The sequence below is a fragment of the Haliotis asinina genome, chromosome 6 (genome assembly GCF_037392515.1).
Source record: "Haliotis asinina isolate JCU_RB_2024 chromosome 6, JCU_Hal_asi_v2, whole genome shotgun sequence".
Taxonomy (NCBI): Eukaryota; Metazoa; Mollusca; class Gastropoda; order Lepetellida; family Haliotidae; genus Haliotis; species Haliotis asinina.
The window spans coordinates 46,151,231-46,172,655 of NC_090285.1; the positions used below are offsets into that span (position 1 = coordinate 46,151,231).

At 39.0% G+C, this 21,425-nt stretch overlaps 2 protein-coding genes across 2 annotated transcripts; one reads left to right on the forward strand and one right to left on the reverse strand.

Annotated features, from left to right (window-relative positions):
- Positions 1 to 968: 968 nt before the first annotated feature.
- On the forward strand, positions 969 to 7,138 carry LOC137288081 (uncharacterized). The gene is made up of 11 exons (XM_067820456.1): positions 969 to 1,052; positions 2,470 to 2,608; positions 3,048 to 3,210; positions 3,543 to 3,711; positions 3,975 to 4,123; positions 4,631 to 4,707; positions 5,052 to 5,152; positions 5,556 to 5,666; positions 6,042 to 6,174; positions 6,616 to 6,873; positions 7,011 to 7,138. Exons 1-11 carry the CDS (start codon positions 969 to 971, stop codon positions 7,136 to 7,138), a joined length of 1,512 nt encoding a protein of 503 aa, XP_067676557.1.
- A 3,566-nt stretch (positions 7,139 to 10,704) lies between these two features.
- On the reverse strand, positions 10,705 to 17,565 carry LOC137286812 (guanine nucleotide-binding protein subunit beta-like protein 1). The gene is made up of 3 exons (XM_067818815.1): positions 17,484 to 17,565; positions 14,692 to 14,986; positions 10,705 to 12,486 (listed from the first exon to the last, which is right to left on the reverse strand). The coding sequence occupies exons 2-3, from the start codon at positions 14,972 to 14,974 to the stop codon at positions 11,828 to 11,830; spliced, it is 942 nt and encodes a 313-aa protein (XP_067674916.1). The 5' UTR covers positions 14,975 to 14,986; positions 17,484 to 17,565; the 3' UTR covers positions 10,705 to 11,827.
- Positions 17,566 to 21,425: the final 3,860 nt, after the last annotated feature.

Genomic DNA, 21,425 nt, shown 5'->3' on the forward strand with positions numbered 1-21,425 from the left:
ATTTGAACAGTCATTGTATTTGAACAGTAATGGTAATTGAATAATAATTGTATTTGAAAAGTTGTTGCATTTCAACAGTAATTGTATTTGAAGAGTGTTTGTATTCGGATTGTGATTGTATTTGAAAAGTGGTTGTATTTGAACAGTAATGGTATTTGAATAGTGATTGTGTTTGAACTGTAATAGTATTTCAATAGTCATTGTATTTGAATACTAGTTGTATTTGAACAGTAATGGTAACTCAATAGTGATTGTATTTGAACAGTAATGGTATTTGAACAGTGATTGTATTTGAACATTAATGGTATTTGAACAGTGATTGTATTTGAACATTAATGGTATTTGAACGGTGATTGTATTTGAACATTAATGATATTTGAACAGTGATTGTATTTGAACATTAATGGTATTTGAACAGTGATTGTATTTGAACATTAATGGTATTTGAACAGTGATTGTATTTGAACATTAATGATATTTGAACAGTGATTGTATTTGAACATTAATGGTATTTGAACAGTGATTGTATTTGAACATTAATGGTATTTGAACAGTGATTGTATTTGGATATTAATGGTATTTGAACAGTGATTGTATTTGAACATTAATGATATTTGAACAGTGATTGTATTTGAACATTAATGATTTTTGAATAGTGATTGTATTTGAACATTAATGGTATTTGAACAGTGGTTGTATTTGAACATCAATGGTATTTGAACAGTGATTGTATTTGAACATTAATGGTATTTGAACAGTGATTGTATTTGAACATTAATGATATTTGAACAGTGATTGTATTTGAACATTAATGGTATTTGAACAGTGATTGTATTTGAACACTAATGGTATTTGAATAGTGGTGATATAAATTGTCATTGTGTTTGAATAGTGAGTGCATCTGAATGATTGTCATGTTCCATGGTATATGGTATACAAGCACCCAGTGTTTGATTCAGACTGATGAGATGGGCCAGAAACAGACCAAACCCATGCCTGATGTGGACACAGAGCTGTTGGTCACATCCAGGTTCTCAGCACATCACATGGAGGTGAGATATGGAAATGATTCAATCATGTATTGAAAATATTAGCTTTGTTTTTTGATAGCTACCTTACCTTAACCACCTGTTATGAAACAGGGCGTGGTGGGGTAGCCTACTGGTTACAGCGTTGTCTCGTCATGTGTGAGGCCCATTTCAGGGTACCCCACTTTGATGTTGCTGGAACACTCAGCTATGAGGCGTGTAAAACCAAACTCATTCAGTATTATGAAACAGGCTACAATCTTGTCCAGCATTAAATATCTGGAGTACATTTAATTTATGCATCATTTTGCAGGAACAGGAGGATAGCCACATCATCTTGTTAGAAGGGCCACATGGAGCAGAGAGGACTTCATGCAAAAATTGCACATTTTAATTGTCTTATGAGGCAAAAGTTTTCTTTGTACTTGTTTAATAGTTTGATGACTGAAGTAGGTGAAATGATAAGAACACAACCAATAAAATAAGTAAAATATTTGTTTGAGTGGTGTTGGTTTTATGCCAGTTTTATTCCGTCAATAACACAACGTATACAGTAGTATACAGTATCAGCTAAGCCACCATTACAACCAAGCTTGCCAATGTCAACAAAGATATATATATAGCAGTCACTGCTGCGAAGGTTGGTTCACAGTGCGACTCCGATTTTGGGGAAATCATATGGAAAAATTGATAGGTCCAAAGCTTAAAAATACATACATGCAGGAACTCCTTCTACCTCCTTCAGAACATCTGTGCATGGTTTGTGTAGCCAAGTTTAATTGATTAGATAATTTAAAAAGCAAAAGTGAGTTGTGATTGGTTCCCTGAACTTGCCAGTGTAGACACCTGATTGGATGAAAATAAAATGGTAATAAAATTATCGGGCCGACCTGCAGATGCATCCAGGGTATAGTTGAGGCTTATCAGAGCATATAAGGTGGAGATATCGAGGATGTTGGCCCGCTAGCTCATGGCTAGTTAAAATCCAGTTGGACCAGTGAAGATCTGTCACTGGCCCAACTGGTTCCTAAGCATTCATGGGGTCATTTTTGTAAATATATTACTTTCTCAGGTTTGTTAAGTAATAATACACGTTTAGATCATGCAAGATTATGGCCTGATAACAGTGTTCATCAGATTAGAAGCTTAATAATAAAACCCTTGTCATGCCATCAATATTTATTTCTCTTCTATTTTTGTAGTCTTTCGTTTAGTTTCTACATTTAAATTTCAGGCTAGTGACTTACTATGATAATTATTTATACTTTCTAAACCCACTGACCTAAAATTTTGGACCCAAACCATGTGTGTATATATAAGTATGTCTTATCATTCTTGACTCCATAGACTGACTCCAAAAATTTCCTTTGTAACAATCACTGCAGAAAAATATGTTTCAGTAGCAAAAGATAATACATTATCGTACATTGTTCCCTGCTAGTTGCTACATAAGAGCCTGGTGCAGCTCCTGGTGTTTTCCTCCAACCCCGGGGAGACTTCCATCAGCCGCGCCTTTAGGAGGGTCATGATGCAGGTCACCCCACAGGTGTTTCAGCCGGGGCAGGATATCTTGATGAAAGGTGACAGTTTCTGTTTCAGTCTTAAAGATTACTATTATATCATATCTACCGTCTATGCACATATTTGGAGAATGTGCGGCAGCAGTATTTAGAAGGTCAGTGAGCATGGAAACCTCACCCAAAATCTAGGTAGTTATTGTTTTCGTGCTTTAGGCAAAAGACCTGATTAAAGTACTGGGACATTGTCAAGAAATGCTAAACGAAGCACACATAAAAGGTTTCTGCCAGAACACGCAACCCCACCCCCCAAAACACCTGCTATGATGTCATAATTTGTATCATATGATGACATATCTGATGTTGATTATTAGTAATATCACTGCTGTATGGCTCAAAGCCCTGTACTTAAACTACTAGAGTGCTGATGTGAACCTCAGACCAGTGGTATGTGAGGTCATTATGCCTGAGTAACATCCAATGTCCAACCTCCTGACATTAGGGGATGACAGTTCTGGCATCTACTTCATAATGGAGGGAACTGTTGCCGTGGTTACTGAGGATGGGGAGGACATCATTGCAACTTTACCTGCTGGTGAATTCTTTGGTGAGGTGTCAACATTGTACAAGCTTCCTGTGACTGCCAGGGTCAGATCTGATAGTTTGTAAGTTGTTGCGATTGTCTCCCCTGTGATTGAGTGACTGTTATATTTGTGAATGTCTAGTATTATATAAGCACGTATGCCTGCAGGTGTGAATATCTGGTGGGACATAAAAACATGCTGTCTGCAGGTGTGAATATCGGGTGTTATATAAGCACATGTTGCCTGCAGGTGTGAATGTCAGGTGTTACATAAGCACATGTTGCCTGCAGGTGTGAATGTCAGGTGTTATATAAGCACATGTTATCTGCAGGTGTGATTGCATGGCATTATATGACCACATGCTCTCTGCAGGTGTGAATGTCTGGTATTGTATAACCACATGCTTTCTGCAGGTGTGAATGTCTGGTGTTGGATGTGGAGAGTGTGAGGCAGCTTCTGCCAGACAGCAGGAGAGCAGTGGACATTATCAACTGGTTTGTGGCCAAGAAATACATCCCTACATCCACCCACTTGGACTCGGGCAGAATCTACAGGAGAACACTGCTGTTGTCACTTCAAGAGGTCAGTGACTGTGCCAGAAGTCAGCTGAGGAGTTTCAATATCTTTAGAATTCAATGGTCAATAAATCATTTGAAGCCAAGACAGCACATGCTCTGATGCTTCATAAACGCTTTACATTCATGGTTGAAATCATGACGAATTTCTGAATCAAGCATGTATGCAATGAAGCCCTTCTATAATAACAGGCTCATTTGAAATCAGCATAAACATTGTCCTATTATCCATACCTGTTCACCTGAAGGAAGATTTGTTTGTTTTTCCAGGTACCACTGTTTGAAGGCTGGCCTGAAGCTTCACTGAAATACCTGATCCTGTCATTGTCATCTGACAGCATTATTCTGTATCCTCGTGCATCCTTCATCACCTGTGTGGGAGACCCATTCAATGTTCTTCACATCCTGCTCAGGGGGAGGTAAGTCTGTGAACCTCTCATCTTTCTCCTGGGAGAGATGCTGCTGAAACTTATCCAATATGCCCCACATCCTCCTGTAGGTAGGTAAGTCCCCCCCAAATCCTTCATCCCCTAAGCCCTCCAAACTCTCACCATTATACTTTTCTCCAAGAGTGGCATGGAATGTTTTGGACATCCACATCCGACATAACCTATATAGGACATCCTCCATAGAATTCACATTCTGGTGAAGTGGGGTAAGTGTTAGATATCTCATCTTTCTTCAAAGCAGGATGTGCTGTTGACACCTCCTCAGTATCCTTATCCTGTCCATTGAAGGTATTGTCTCATTTAGAGGTTAGTTGATGTGGTTCTGAAATATTTTAGATGTTTTATATTTTGACAAAAAGTAATATTTTGTCCATACCAAGTGATGAGTATGCCCGCCTGAAGACAAGGACGCCATGCACTTATCTTAACTTAAAGCAATCAGGAACAGAAGATGTGATGCAAATGTTTTGTCACCAGGGCTGTCATCTCAGGGAAATCTGGAGTCAGGGTAGAAACAACAGCAGAGAAATACCCCATTGTCATAGGGGAGGCAGGTGGGTCAGTCTTTTTAGAGCAAACGTCTTTTCACAAACATGTGTATTGAATGACTGAGAAAATTTTTTGTGGCTTTTGGCAGTATTCCATATCATTGCAAAGAACAGCAGAAAAGGAATTGCGCACATTTAATCACACCTACACCTTGAGTGAATGCTTTAATCAAAAGGCTACTCTGTTGCACCCACTTGTTTGAGTGGGTTTCTTTAATAGCTGTTGTGAAGAGAAACTGTCCTGATATGCAGCATTGAGAATGTTTAGTATTGAGGAATGTGGTAAACAGGCAATCTGTACATGGAAATACATGAACTCTTCTATGGGTAGTGATGCCATTTGTTTTCAGGTTTATTTGTAAAGAAGACAAGTGTACTGAATGTGATGACAGTGACACAGTGCCAGGTGGTGTCAATCTCGCTGCAGCATCTGACAGAATGTCTGGAGCAGGTGGGTGGTGTGTCTCCTTCTCAGGGTACTGACAGACTCTTTAATATATCACATATTATAATCAGTCTCTTAGAATAACATACCTAAAATAGAAAGAACACAATCAGCACAATGTCAGCAATCAAACCCACTCTGTCAGTGCTGAGGTCTGTATAATTAAGTTATCTAGACCATTTTGTGGAAGCAGTAGTGGCTAAGTGGGTTAGATGGCTAACTTTGTGTGCTGGTGATGAAGTGCCTCCCAAAGGGGACATCCTCAAGAGGAAAGTACTAGAATCTGTATGTTACATGTGGCAACTTTATCACAGGCATTGTGTATTCATAGCCTTCGCATGTAGTGCTTCACTCTCAAGCATGCAGGAGGTTGAGCATCACTCAAAGACAATTTCTACTTACTGCCCAGGACAGCACAGACACCAGAGCACTCTGGGACAGGAGGACAGCGTTGTGGGAGAGCTTTGTTCAACATCAGGAGAACCTGACAGACTTACACCAGGACGCCATGCAGTATGAGGTATCAATCAAGATCCACAGCATCTGAAAATGTTCATGATAAAATATTTCTCAGGGGTCACTGATGTTTGCAGAAAAATGAAAATCAGGAAGAATATTGTTACACTGGAATATAGGATGTGTGTAATAGTGTATGTTCAGATCTACACTTAGGAACAAGTACTGTGTGCAAGTTGAGACATCTTTGCTTGATGGTCAGACTTCCTGGGGACTTGTTCAAGAAGTGTTAGAAGTGTCTTAGTGTTCAGTCTTGCATGTCTTCGATGTGCTGTTGGTCACCTGTCTTCCACTGACAAATCTCTCAACCACAATGTTTTATCCATTATTTGTCAGGCTTATGACCAAGAAAATGGATTTCTCCTTCCCCTCTCGTCAGGTGATCTTCCAGTTCCTGTCCAACTCCTCCCTGTTCAAGAACTCTACTCTGGCCCTCCTGCAGCATCTGGTGTTGGAGTCTCAAGTCCTGAGTCTTGCTGATAGGGAGATGGCCTACACCCAACACGATTCAAGTAGGTCCTGTATCTAGTGTGTTGCACCTGCTGTCTTGTTTCTGGTACATACTGGAGTCTCAAGACCTCTATCTAGTATATCCATATCTGTGCTGGATCATGCTGATGGGGAGATGGCCTACACCCAACAGGACTCAATCAGGTCCTGCATCTAGCGTGCCGCACTTCTTGTCTTGTGTCAAGTATACACCAGCATGGGGGTGTGCGGATGTGGCAGTAGGTTAGTGGCTAAAGTGTTTGCTCATAATCACGAAGATCCAGGTTCGAATTTCCCATGTGGGTACAATTTGTGAAGACCATTTCCAGTGTCACCACATTGATATTGTTGGAATGTTGCTAAAAGTGGTGTTAAACTGGACTCACTCACTCTTAGTGTACAACAAACATACAAGGATTTGTCATTAGTGAAATCTTCATAATATGTCATGTAAAATTATTCAGAACAGCGGACAGTTCTTCTAGTGCTGGAAGGAAAGCTGGAGGTCACAGAGCCAGCACCACCTCAATCACAGACAGCTGGATCTGCCACAGCAGCTGTTGGTTCTTCACATGGCACTGCTTCTTCCTCACAGACAGATGGTTCTTCCTCACCAAGAACTGGTTCTTCCTCACAGAGAGCTGGTCCTTCCTCACAGAGAGCTGGTTCTTCCTCACTACCAGAAGGTGTGAATAGGACAGTGACACAGGGCCAGATCATTGGTAATGTATTCTTAATCAATGTTTCTTTAGGAGTAAAAAGACATGAGTAATTGTGAAGAAGTCCACTTCATCCTTGTCCAGCTTTGACAAAAGAAACACCAGTGATGGCACCTTTATTAGTATTTGTTCTTTTTCAGCAAAAGTTCCTGCAGTCTCTGCCACTGTCACATACAGAAGTGTGGGCAAGTCGTCTGTCATCAAATTTCCCACACCAGCCATCAAACAGGCATTAATGAAGTTTGCTGCATTGAAAGGCAAAAGCTGATGGCTATTGGCTGATCTGATTGTGTTATTGTTGTGAACAGTATTGATGGAGGATCTAACATGCTTTGAAACAACATTGTGTCTTCAAGAACATTATCAGCTGTTGGTGTACATCTTAAAGATGTCAACACAGCCTTTACGTAATAGTGTCTTTATATCTGATGTAAGGTGGTTGTCAACATGGCCTTTACACAATAGTGTGTCTTCGTATCTGATTGAAGGTGTTGTCAACATGTCCTTAACACAACAGTGTGTCTTCGTATCTGATTGAAGGTGGGTGTCAACATAGCCTTAACACAATAATGTGTCTTCATATCTGATGTAAGGTGGTTGTCAACATGGCCTTTACACAATAGTGTGTCTTCGTATCTGATTGAAGGTGTTGTCAACATGTCCTTAACACAACAGTGTGTCTTCGTATCTGATGTAAGGTGGGTGTCAACAAGGCTTTAACACAATAATGTGTCTTCATATCCGACGTAAGGTGGTTGTCAACATGGCCTTAAAACACAATAATGTGTCTCCGTATCTGATGTAAGGTGGTTGTCAACATGGCCTTAACACAACAGTGTCTTCATATCCGATATAAGGTGGTTGTCAACATGGCCTTAACACAACAGTGTGTCTTTGTATCTGATGTAATTTAGTTGTAAACATGTCCTTAACACAATGGTGTAACTACGTATCTGATGTAACTTAGTTGTCAACATGGCCTTAACACAACAGTGTGTCTTTGTATCTGATGTAATTTAGTTGTAAACATGTCCTTAACACAATGGTGTAACTACGTATCTGATGTAACTTAGTTGTCAACATGGCCTTAACACAACAGTGTGTCTTTGTATCTGATGTAATTTAGTTGTAAACATGTCCTTAACACAATGGTGTAACTACGTATCTGATGTAACTTAGTTGTCAACATGGCCTTAACACAACAGTGTGTCTTTGTATCTGATGTAACTTAGTTGTAAACATGTCCTTAACACAATGGTGTAACTACGTATCTGATGTAACTTAGTTGTCAACATGGCCTTAACACAACAGTGTGTCTTTGTATCTGATGTAACTTAGTTGTCAACATGGCCTTAACACAACAGTGTGTCTTTGTATCTGATGTAATTTAGTTGTAAACATGGCCTTAACACAATGGTGTAACTACGTATCTGATGTAACTTAGTTGTCAACATGGCCTTAACACAACAGTGTGTCTTTGTATCTGATGTAACTTAGTTGTAAACATGTCCTTAACACAATGGTGTAACTACGTATCTGATGTAACTTAGTTGTCAACATGGCCTTAACACAATGGTGTAACTACGTATCTGATGTAACTTAGTTGTCAACATGGCCTTAACACAATAGTGTGTCTTCATATCTGATGTAACTTAGCTGTCAACATGGCCCTAACACAATAGTTTGTCTTCGTATCTGATTGAAGGCGTTGTCAACGTGGCCTTAACACAATAGCTGTGAGGAAATAATTTCAACAGGTATTCAATTGTCAAATCGAAATAGTGATAACGGTTATCTAACATCGAAATTAAGGTGTTAGATTTGATTTTCAATGAATCAAACCAAAATACTGTAGTCCTAATCTGTGCTTAACTGAGAAAGTGTAATCCTACAACATATTTACAAGACGAGGGAGTGTTGAATTTAGAAAATATTCCATTGAATTATTTTTAAACATTTTGATTTATTAAAGAGTGAAAGTTTACTATTATTTTCCATTATTAACAATCATGAGTTTCGTGATCTATTTATTACACAATCAGTGTATTCAAAGAACTAAACAAAATTGTTGAATGACATTACTGTGCAATAATACAAAGTAACAGAGGTGTGCATTGGCCCCTTTGTCTGAAGAATGTGTATAAAAAATAGGTCTTGTTTTCGTTGTGAAAGCAACAGAGGAGTATAATTTAAATTTGTATTTTCAAAGAGATTGGTGTACAGGATAGATTGCAATGCATTTCCATTTCTCAGTCAGTGACCACCGAACTCTGTTACTCTAACAATGTATGTAACAATTACATGTAACATTTGACCACTTTCTAAATGGCATTGTGTAATACAATTTAAGGTAACTTTGAGATGCTATTGTTATTTATCATACCTCTAGTACAATAATTGGACCTAACGGGACGATTGTACGTCCACAAACACTTTGTCAAGTATATAAACTCATGGTTTGTCACTGGGTGCTATGTAACTGAGTTCTTCTGTCAGTTTTCTTACTTCTGTGAAACGTGGAACTGAACTTTAATACAAGGGTTCAAATTTATATTTAAAAGTCACCAGACAAGTGACTTGCAGTAAGTAACCTGTCCTGAGACATTTTCCACTTGCACTGATTTATGACATAATCAAGAGTGATAAATAGCAAAGAAAGACAACTCTACTTTAATATTTTTGTGAAATCTATGAGCTACATTTTGAGCAGACGTGAAATGATATTCAAGTTTACTTGCAGTTTGAAACCATAAGAGGAAATTTTCTAGTAGCCCATGGACAAGTAAAATACAATTATTTGATTGAACAAAATGAAAACTGAATTGTCTTGGGTGTCAGGCAATGGGATTTTTGAACCCCTGTTTAATATGATAAAAGATCGAGGAAAGGTGCAGTAAAATGACTGTCCAGAAACATGGCTGAATACTGTTCACTCCATAATGAATTCATAAGCATCAGAATCTTTTGGAATTGCAGGTTTATCCTTTGGGTGTACACCATAGCTTGCCCTTGAGTTTCATCCAAGAGGTAAACTCTTACAATTTTGTCACTGGTCTTTCCTCTCAGGTGGATCTGCAATGTAAAACTGCAATACTTCCAAGGTGAAATAGAGTCAGCCACGATCCTAATGGATTATCACCTCACTATCCCGGTGCAGGCACCATCTGTTCCCTGCAATGTTACCAACTCGTGATGCATTAGAACACCCAGGGCCACCATAAGCAACATACACACAGACTGTTGGTATGTCATACACTGTGACGTCATAACCAGCTATCGCCTTAGCCCAAACATAGACCACAAACACCACAATGCCAGGTCTGCTCCGCACATTTCACCCAAAAGGATGCCGGTACCATCCATGCCCAGAGCAAACATGGCAATGCGTTCCACGTTTGCAGGATCTGTAATAAAAACTACAGTCGCAATGATGACTGCTCTAGGCATATATGACAGAGCCACAGAACTAATCTGACAGTCGACAACCTCTTGACTGAACAGGGATACACTGACCAGACCATATTCATTTTGCAGGAGTACCGTCAGCTCCACCCAGGAGCGGAACACCGAGACATACTGAGGACAGCTATGTTATTCCCTCTCACTGTCTTAACACCATAAATTTGACATTCTGCCACAGCTCCCTTGTGCTAAGTTACGTGTGTATATGAATCTGTGTACTTAACACCCGCAGTTGGAGGTTTGTATTAAACGTTCTTATTGTTTACCTCCCTCAGAGCAGTGTGATCTTTTCCCTATTTATCACCCCAATATTTCAGTACCCTGACTCTCCCCTGGGAGAGACGACATATTTCAAAATAAGACAAAAACACATTTTGTTTTGGTACATAATAATCTCTTTTTATTTGACGAGGGTTGTCACATTAGTACAACTTTTTACACAACTTTACAGTGACTCCACACTGTCCACACACCCTTACACTGTTAGTATGAACTAACAACAATGTGTCACCACCATTATGTTTTCACTATACATGTAATTCTAACATGGCTTATTACATTTTCAATCCCGAGAGCTGCTCAATCTAGGTTGAGATAGACACGGCAAAACTAAGCCGCCACTACCACCACCGATTCCTCACCGGCAGTAAGCTGAGATGTCATGATGTCACAGAAAGAAAATGTCCTGTGACATCACAATTGACACTGCCACGAGATGTTTCTCTATATAAAGTCACACACGCTCATGGTATCTTTGTCTGATGTGTACACACTGTACGAAACAAGTCACAAGATACACTCCATATCTGGCCTTGTGTTATCTGTCTACCTTTGTCTGATAGTTTCAAGGTGGCATGAATAATAACTTTCCATATGTATTACATTATTTCCTTGCCAGATATACTTCATCGATTGGTTTGTTGTTTAATGCTGCACTCCAGAATATTCCAGCTCTTTGAAGGCAGTCTGTAAACAATCAAGTCTAAACCAGACAATCCAGTGATTAACATTATGAGCATGCATCTACGCAGTTGGGATACAATGACAAGTGCCAGCAACGTCAGTGAGCCTGACCACCTGATTCCATAAGTCATCTCTTACAAGCATGGGTCGCTGAAGACCATTTCTAATGCAGATCTTCATACGCGATAACATGCTTGAAGTGCACCCAGTCAATGTAGTATTCTCATTAGTCTGGCTCAGCGCCCTGAGAAATATCCAACCAAAAAGGTGTTTGAAGTGTTCAGTTACATCCTTTCCTACCAGGTACATCTTCATAGATGTGTGAAGGAGGTATATTTTGAACAGTGGACACCACAGCTATGCCACATGAACACTCACCGTGAGGCAGGAATGAAGCTCTTAAAACTCAGGGATCAAGCGGCCGAACATCACCTCCAATCTCTCACAACCATTGTTGCATAAGTTCATCTGATTTGTGACCAGCTATACATGTGCCAAACTTCACAGAAAAATCACACTAAAAATCACTCCCTCATCTGTAAATATTCCACACTGAGATCAGTTGATCTTTAGAACCACAGGCTAACAGATTGTCCTGTGAGAATGCAAGACATTGAGCACTGTCACGGTGATAAGACAGAACAGCCAGAGGCTTCAACTTCTTCCAGCTGAACAGACGAATATTAGTGTCCCATCCTGCACAGGCAACTATCTTATCATCACCTCGCACAGCTATGTCATTGAGACCTGGGTTGGTTATTTCCAGTTCACCAGTCTTCTCAAGATGGTTCTCAGCACCAATGGTCCACCAGACCAACTTCTTGTCCACAGAACCAGAAATACCTTTCCTAGAATTTGCTGAGAAACCCATGCACATGACTGAGTCTAGATGTAGTTTATCTAAAGTACTGATGCATTTCTGTGTCCGTAAATCCCATAGAGTTATACTTCCATTTTCATATCCTATCAAAATTTGGTTTCCTTCTGATTGGCTAGCAGTTTTGATTGACATGCATATGCCGACCTTCTGGCTGCTGCAGTCAGGTTTGAGAGACATCACACGGTGCTTGGTATGGATGTCGTAGATGTCCACCTGTGAAGTAACTTCACTGGGTGTAGTGATGAGTTGTGAGTTGTTGAGGAGGACCATGCTACTTCCACAAAATCCCATTGAAGCACATCGCATATGGCCTGGAAAATAGTGTATCAGAGCATTATTAATTGTCAAATACTTTCATATAACAAGCTAAACAATTTGTGTATGAAACTAACATATTATTTCAATGATAGGTTTTGTAAGAGTGCTTGCAGAAATAAAGCCATAAATATGTAGCCCAGATCTTTTGCATGTAAAATTTTCCTTACAATCCTTAATCATTTCAAAATGTCTTGCTTTTTTAAGTAGATCACCATGTGTCCAGAACATGCACACCAAACATGTTTACATATTTTTGCCACACAAAACGCAAGTTTCTGAGTTAATACGAACACTGTGATATAGTTAGTAATCAATCCAATGTGAGTTCTGAGAGTTGCTTAACACTACAGTGCACCCTGTAAAGTATTATGTCTGACCTTGACAAATCAGTGCCTATTGTCATGAGCTACATCCCACTGTCCGGGTATGATGACCCAAATCACAACCCTGACAATCCAAACCATTTAGTCACTTCATATAAAATGCACACACTGCTTCTAACCCCGAAATAACGGAGTTGCACTTTAGTATTACAGCTGAACATAACTGATTACTTCCTACATTATATTACTTAATCCTGCAGTGTATTTAATCAAATTCCTTACAGATGACAAATCTAACATAAAGGTCTAAAGCACTTACATACCGGGTAACTCTTTGGATGGAACTATAGTCTGTCTGGCTCAAAAGTGGACCAATGAATTGCAATCGAACTCAAAAGCTAATAAACATAAAGTACTCAATGAAATGCTGATAATAATCAGTGTACGGAATAGTGTCTGCAAGGCACTCCATTGCTTAGTTACATGGCGGGCTTACAGCCATATTTTATAGCTGGCCCTGTGCGCCAATACATTTTCCAAGGCTATATATTTGACCATATCACTGACAATGGGAAATATTTTGGAAATTATTTACAAATGTGGTAGCCAGATGATGTCTGTATAGTCAATCAATCAAACCATAACTTCCACAGATCAACATACCCATTTACCTTACATTAAATGTGACTGCTGTAGAGAATCCTTTCAGCTAAAAAGTAATGTCGTTCTTTTCTGCTTTTTTATGATTCAGATGGCAGTGACACTAAATGAATTAACAGTGAGCACCAAGTCATGGTTTTGTTAACTTTGCTCTTGCACATGTTTAAGTTTACCTAACTACAAGTAATTTATCAATTATTTAATTTCAACACCATGTCTCAATTTCCTACGTTTAATACAGGGCTGGTTACATGTTAGCAGGGCCGGCTGCATTTAATAGTTATCAGCCCTATGGGCTTCCTTGCTTTTTGTTCGGAGTTTCATAAACTGTAATAATTAAAAGATCATGCCAACTCATTGAGATATTTGCAGAATGTTTGCCCTAAAAATAAACAAAAATGTTGAACAATCTATGATTACAATATTGAAACAGTTCACTATCTGTTACAAAGGAAGGAGTGTAGAGAAAGGGACAGCTGGGTGTGCTTGAAAGAAATAGCACAGTACAGGTTAATGAATAAATTATTTTGTTGGCACTTGTGCACGTGATTCTCGAACACCTGGCTGTCGCTTTCTCTACACCCCTACCTAGTAACAAACAGTGAACCATGTCAATATTTAAATGATAGTTTCTTATTAAGCGACTTTTTCATTTTTTTAACAAAAATTCTGCAAAAACCTCACAGTTGGTTCCACAAAGTGGAAAAAGAGCACTCAAAGGTTTTAAAGTTCTGCTCCGTAAAAAAGCACTAACATCAATTTCAGTCAAAGTCAAAGCTGCTGCCATGAAAACAGAAAAATATTACATTCTGAAATCCGAAACTACCAAAATGTACCAGTTTACAACCAGACTTATCTATGAGCCAAGTTTGGTGAAGAATAATTGAATGGTATTAAAGTTTTACTCAGCTGCAGGAAAAGAGCACTGCCACTAATTTCAAAGTCAAAGTTACAGCCATGAAAATACAAAATTATCTTACTCTGAAATATAAAGCAACTGAAAGGTGCACGTCTGTCAATTTAATTTTGAAACAAAACTGTGTCCACAGCAAGGTTGCTTTACGTTTTAATTTATTGTAAATTTGGTGTGGACATCTTAGAACAATAGAATGCACAGTCACCTCTGTTGTTTTTGTTTAGATTGAACTGACCAGATATACTTTCAGTGCACACCAGTGAACAAACTAAACTAGTTTTAGAAACAAATATCGTCACCTGTGTTTGATAAGGACCCATCTTGATACTGCCAAGACTTGACAAAACCATCTCTCCCCTGACTCAGCAGACACTCCTCCGACAAGGGACACACCCACAGGACAGTGTGACCAGCGTGACCATCAACCTTGGACTGAACACGTCTTGTGTCTAAACTCCACTGCAACACCTTCCCATCAAGGGTGCCACTGTAGAGAGTCTGCGGTGTGGAGAAGGCCAGGCTGGTGATAGGACTGCTTGCACCTCTCAGTATGAAACTAGGATCTGGAGGGGGGCAGGCCATGATGGATGTTACCTGAAATAAATATTAATGTTATGATAAGGAAATACATCACCAAGGAAATGGCAGCAACGCTGATTCAAGCATATGTTACATCTTGACTGGATTACTGAATGCCCTGCTCCTAAGACTCCCAGAATGCCTCCTGATGAAGCTACAGAAGGTCCAGACCTCTGCTGCACGAGTCCTGACACAAACTAAGAGGTCAGAACATGTCAATCCTGTTCTGATGGCATAACACTGGCTGCACATCAAAGAACATATCCAGTAAAAAATGCTTATACAGTGTATTAATGTTCAAATCCTTCCATGGAAGAGCCCCAGTATACCTGTCTGATCTTGTGCATGAATATCAGCTGCCAAGGAACCTCAGATCATCAACACAACATATGTCAAAGTCAGTTGTTGGTCAGGCAAAGACACCTGGGGATGGGTCCTTTCAATCTGGTAGTCCATCTTTATGGAACAAGCTACCACTGTCTCTACATCAGAAGAGCAACTGAGTACTTTCAAATCAAAATGAAAGACTCATTTATTCTTGGCAGCCTACCACACCCAACAGTACTTTTGAGCAACCTTCCAACCTTCCAAAACCCAGTGTGTAATTAGCTCATTATTAATTAGAAACATAGTACATAGTATTTCATCTATGGTGTTGCATATGCTAAAGTTGTAATGTATTGCATGACATGATTGCATGTACATATATGTACAAGAACGAGGGAGGCACAGTAGGGCCAAAGTCATGTGGTGCCTAAATGAGGGAGTGCTGTAATGTGACTCTTTGTTTCTAGCTTTTATTTATTCCATAGAGCAGTAATTCAAATCTAACATACATGACACATATTAGTGACATGGCAGTCATGATAATCATGATATTACAAATATTCACAATTTCTAATACTGTAAAAGTATTGTCTATGTAGAGTGGTCCTCTGGGTCCGAAAATTCTGCTTGGAGCTTTACCAAGTTGTTTTATGTAGCATAAGTAATCAAACAGGATGCAAGAACTACTGTAGCAGGGTCAGCGAATATATCTCATTATCAGCCTGTTACTGGTTACTGCAAGCCAAGCAAGACTGAACTTACAATGAAGTGCTTATTTTACAGGTGCTTCAAACACTAATTCTTAACAAAACTGTTTGTCATGAAAAAAACAATGTATGCAGCAGTACCCAATGCAATTATTAAAATGGATTGATTAAGTGTATATGTATATTTCAATATATATACTGCTTAAATATCTTAAATCCACATTGACTAAATTGAAGTAACTGAAGTATCCATAAAATACTGGACAAATCAATTCAAATATGCTTTGTTTTGTTTATTGCCTAATACCACACTCAGGAATATTCCCGCTATCTGACAGCAATCTGTGAAAGTCTGGACCAGACAATCCAGGAGTGGTATTCCAATTAATCGATTTCATGGATGATCGATCGAAAGTAAGTAGTAGTCAAGGAATTGATCATAATATCTGTGATTGATCACGATTGGTTAATACGTACCTACATTTTGTGTGATGTACGCCAGTAAGTATTAACATGTTTTCGATGTGAATTTTACACATTAAATACTTATATCACGGCATGTGTATCCATCTCAGGTCATGTAAGTCACTATTTAATAATCAAGGCAAGCATGCAGGCACATAACAGGGAGATCCCATATTGGCTCACACAGCTGCATGTGACCCGTAACAGCCAAAGCCAAGACTTATAACAGGCTTGTAACATATCATCTTTAACAAATATGTTTCCCTAGACGTCAAGCACTAATTTTATGATCAATCATTAATTGATGATCGATTGTTTTGAAAATCTAGTGATCGATCATGAGAATTCAAACAATTCCCAATACTACAATCAAGTGATTTACGCCATGAGCATCAATCTATGCACCTGAAATACAATAACCAGTAACAAAAACAGTGAGTCTGACCACCTGATCGTGTTGGTCGCCTCATGTGACAAGCTTGTGTTGATGAAGATCATTTCTAACCTGATCTTCACTGAAATGAGGGGGCTCCCGTTTGCACTGATGTTTAACTTAATGCTTCCTTACATGTTCCTTCTCATCTACATTCAACTGTCAATCACTTCACAGCTCTGGGCTGTTATTTGTTTTTCTATATATTGTACAGTGTCTATCCTGCAATGTCATGACTTAAATCTACTTAGATCTAGTGTTAAGAAAAGTTCTGAAAAAATCAAACATAACTTTGGTTTAAATTGAACTATTTTGGCTAGGGTTACATAAAACAATATATTGTCAAGGCAAGATATATATTAACGCTTTACAGCAGCTCAGATTAGTGGAATCGTCCACAAATATCTTCGATGCATACATCATTCGCGGGGGTCTTCTCAAAGGTAAATCAATATCAAAACTGAACACGCAAATTTCGCGAAGCGACCTCATATTTGGTGATTCCTCACACGACACGTGAAAGTATTTTGTTTACGAACCACTCATCTGTATTGCATCGCGTACATAATACGATACTCACACGAATCTAGCCGAAATCAACTGGAAGAGTATCCCGTACACATGTGCACGCATTTCGTAAACAGTCCAAGGGACGTAACTCTAACGTACTAATCGGCATCTTTGTTTAGTATCATGTTGGTCGTCCGCATGCACTGTCTGAGTTCGACACTCAAAACGAAATGTTCTATTACTCAACAGACAATTGAATATTTTCCCCAGTTAAATAATCGGGGGAATTTCGAAAAATATCAAGATCTACTCCTACGTCGTTGCATTGTTCCTTTTTATTCACCAATGCCCCCCTTGATTATGTTTAAAGGTTTGTCAGCGCTGAGACCTTCAGCACTTTGGGCTTTTTGCCGCACAGACCTTGTGACTTAGCTGATATAATGTTTAATGTGACGTTTATGTGAGTGGGTGTGGTTTAACGCCGCTTTAAACAATATTTCAGATGTATCAAGGCTATGGACACCAGAAATGGGCTTCCCATATTGTACCCATGTTGGGAATCGAACCGGGGTCTTCGGCGTGACAGACGAACGTTTCAACCACTAGGCTACCCCACTGCCCCCAACGTTTAACGAAACTCGAGTAGCTAGATAGGGATGATAGTTATTGTTTTACGGGGACCGATCTAAACAGAGCAACACATGTCTTCAAAAGGACCCAGCCTGAACTGGTCAATGAAATATATACATAGCCCGTGACAATAGTTAGCAGGAGGATTTCATAGTTGTTTTGTGACACAAATTAATTTACACGTGTCTACGCTGTGCCGTTCCTACCCTCGTGCATTGAAAACCCGATATTATCTTAAGACAATGTTACTGTCGTAAGACTATATTTGATACTTACGAATTCCTATCACTTTGTATGAAACTCAAAGTCCAAAGTCTTAATAATATTAACGGTAAATATCAGTTACTTAGAACTGATGTTAACATGATGTATTTATAATTAAGTTCTCAAAAGAGAACAGAGACTATAGTTGGATCCAAAAGCAGTACTCAGATAAATTTGTTCCACCCAACTGAATGTGCGCGATCGCGCGCGTGTAAGCGTGCGTACTTGCATGTGTGTTCCTTAATAATCGCCTTTTTACTCACTTTAGACTTGCAATTTGATCTTGAAATGTCTACTTCTACAGTGTCAAGATCCAGATGTTGGCATCTGACTGACACGGGTGGGATTACTGCGTGTCTTCTGTTTCCATGATGCACATGTTGTTTACAGTAATATATATGGCGGTTTCGTTATACAGCTTTGAAACCAAACATTAAAAAAATCAGTATCAGCTTCAGTTGGTCATATGATACTGTATTGTAAACCAGTTGATTTCCGACCACTCGATAGTAGCTTGACGAATGTCGCCAACGTTGTACAGAGTTATGTCCCTTCCCCCGCTACTCTCTCCTCATTGCAACTATCGGTGACCGCCAGGGGCGACACAAACTGTTGGCTCATCGGCTGTTGCAAACTCCCGAAACTTACTAGTGTAAAGTAAGGAAATTATTTTAATATTTTATCTAAAACGTGCCATATTGTTTCGTCCTGTTTCTTTATCGGATAACACAATTATATGGGTTTGTTTGCATGCTTCGTTTCGGCCTCGTGAATATTAAAGCTAAACCTGTCATCAGCGACCCATGCATATCGCAGAAGGGGATAGATGGGATCGGGTGGTCAGACTCGTTGACTTTGTCGATTCATGTCATCTTATCTTAATTGTGCCCTTACTGTGGCAATTTGGTGGAATGTCTGACAGAATGGACAGATGTAAAATTGCCGAGCGAGACGTTCCTAAGAAAAAAAATTATAATGAACGGGGCTGTACGATACATCGAACCATCGATGAATTAGGAGATAAACATACTGTGTTGGAAAATCAAATCATATATACACAATTTAGCTAGCTAGTATAACTTCGTTATATACGTCTGACTTTCGTTTATCTCCATTCTACCATACTCATTCATTTTATAAAGATTTTAAACAAATCGATAAAGTGATGGAAAATCAGAGGTATATAACGTGATTATATACCTCTGAATGACTTTGATTAACCAATCACAGTCCAGTATTTACTGAAGTCATGGTAGAAATTTAATTGTAGAGTGTTTGATAGTGGAAATTAATCGATGGTAGAAAAGGAAAAAAGAAAAGCTGTTTACCCCTCAACAGTCACCTCAAGCTCCGATCTCTCCTTCCTATTCTTTCGGAACTTCCCCGTCACTCGTTGAGGGTGCCCTCATGGTACCCGGACGCCGAACCATGGTCAGCTATAAAGACATTCAACAAGCCTTGGACACATATTAGAGACGTAATAACAATATAAGCCCTACATTAGATTTGAATCATAATTTGAATTAAGTGGCCACTCATATATTGAAGGCATGATCAATAGAGACGGTTCGTATTTAGGTCAGGGTCATGCCTTTTATTGGAAAGGCAGGTTATGTACACTGATCGGGCAAATCTTAAACTGTATGCTAAGACATGTTGTTTAACGCCGCACTCAGCAATATTACGTCCATATGGCAGTGGATGTCAAAGTGAGTGAGTGAGTGGGTTTAGTTTTACGCCGCACTCAGCAATGTTCCAGCTATGTGGCGGTGGTCTGTAAATAATCGAGCACGGACCAGACAATCCACTGATCAACAACATGAGCATCGATCTGCACAATTGGGAACCGATGACATGTGTCACCCAAGTCAGCAAGTCTTTCCACCCGATCCCGTTAGTCGCCTCTTACGACAAGCAGTGTCGCCTTGGATGCCAAATACGCAAAATACGTAGGTAACTGGGTGGGGACCAACAGTTTGAGGCTTGACAATTCCATTGTTTAAGGTTTGAACACAATAGTGTATTTATTGAAGCTTCCCAAGCAAATTGCATTTCTCCTGTATCCAGATCAAATGCGAAATCAGTTTCAGAAACAACATTCAAATTATCACCACTGAGTTAGCATGGCTTGAAACTCACAACATACTGAGAAGAATTTAATTTTCCCTGTCTTAGAAATTGCATGACAGGTTGGTAATATGAGAGCTCCCAGGAACTATTTCATAAGCAGAAAAACATGTGATATGTTACGTAGACGAGTTCGGTTATTACTTCAAATCAAATTTCGGATTAAAAACCAGATTAAACATTTCGACTATACACCGTAGGAGAGATAAATCAAATCCTCTGTAGCATCATATTCTTAGCATGTTTATGTTTCCATTAAGAAATAGGTATTGTTTCAATCATACTTGTCCCGAACCTCATTCTCATCACTAACATGTGATGTGATCTATTTTCGAAACTGAACGAGTTTAATTGACCTCAGTGTGATGTGTAACAGATGTAACATGATTCTATCTTGAAAGTGGCATCAGATGCAGGTAGGCATGTAGAAACATTGATGTATGCAGTTGGATAGTGATCTTATAAAGGTCTTGATGTCCTATTGGACTTGATGTCCAAATTTAACCAAAAACAATATTTGCGCCTTTAAAATGAGTTTCTCTGCCACGATGAGTACTAATGCAACAATTAACAACATGCTAATAACATGATTATGACAAAATATATTGGTCCAGTTTGTGTGTTCAGCATCCGACATGTAGATCGATGCTCATGCTGGTGATCACTGGTTTGTCTGGTCCTGACGCGATTATTTACATCCATAAACAAGGGGATGTCAAAATGTTGTGAGCCTCACCACGACATTGATATAAATATAAATAATATATAAATGCAGCTGTTTATATGTTTTATTTGTTTTATTTCTTTTCCTCATTTACTTTGATATTTTATCCTTCATTTTGAGCGCTCAACTTCGTGTTGAGCATTTAGTGGCATTAATGGAACGTGTGTTTGCATGATTGCTGGCTAAAATGTACAAATGTATATCTTTTTTGGAAAATTTTAAACGAAGCAAAGTCTGAGTTAACTGTTAACAAAGTCTATAAAAGGT

Coding starts and splice junctions, on each gene's coding strand:
- LOC137288081 (XM_067820456.1), top strand. CDS start 969: ATGGGCCAGAAACAGACCAAACCCATGCCTGATGTGGACACAGAGCTG. Junction 3,211..3,542: donor AGGGTCAGATCTGATAGTTT/GTAAGTTGTTGC, acceptor TGCTTTCTGCAG/GTGTGAATGTCTGGTGTTGG. Junction 3,712..3,974: donor TGCTGTTGTCACTTCAAGAG/GTCAGTGACTGT, acceptor TTGTTTTTCCAG/GTACCACTGTTTGAAGGCTG.
- LOC137286812 (XM_067818815.1), bottom strand. CDS start 14,974: ATGGCCTGCCCCCCTCCAGATCCTAGTTTCATACTGAGAGGTGCAAGC. Junction 12,487..14,691: donor TGGGTCCTTATCAAACACAG/GTGACGATATTT, acceptor ACTATTTTCCAG/GCCATATGCGATGTGCTTCA.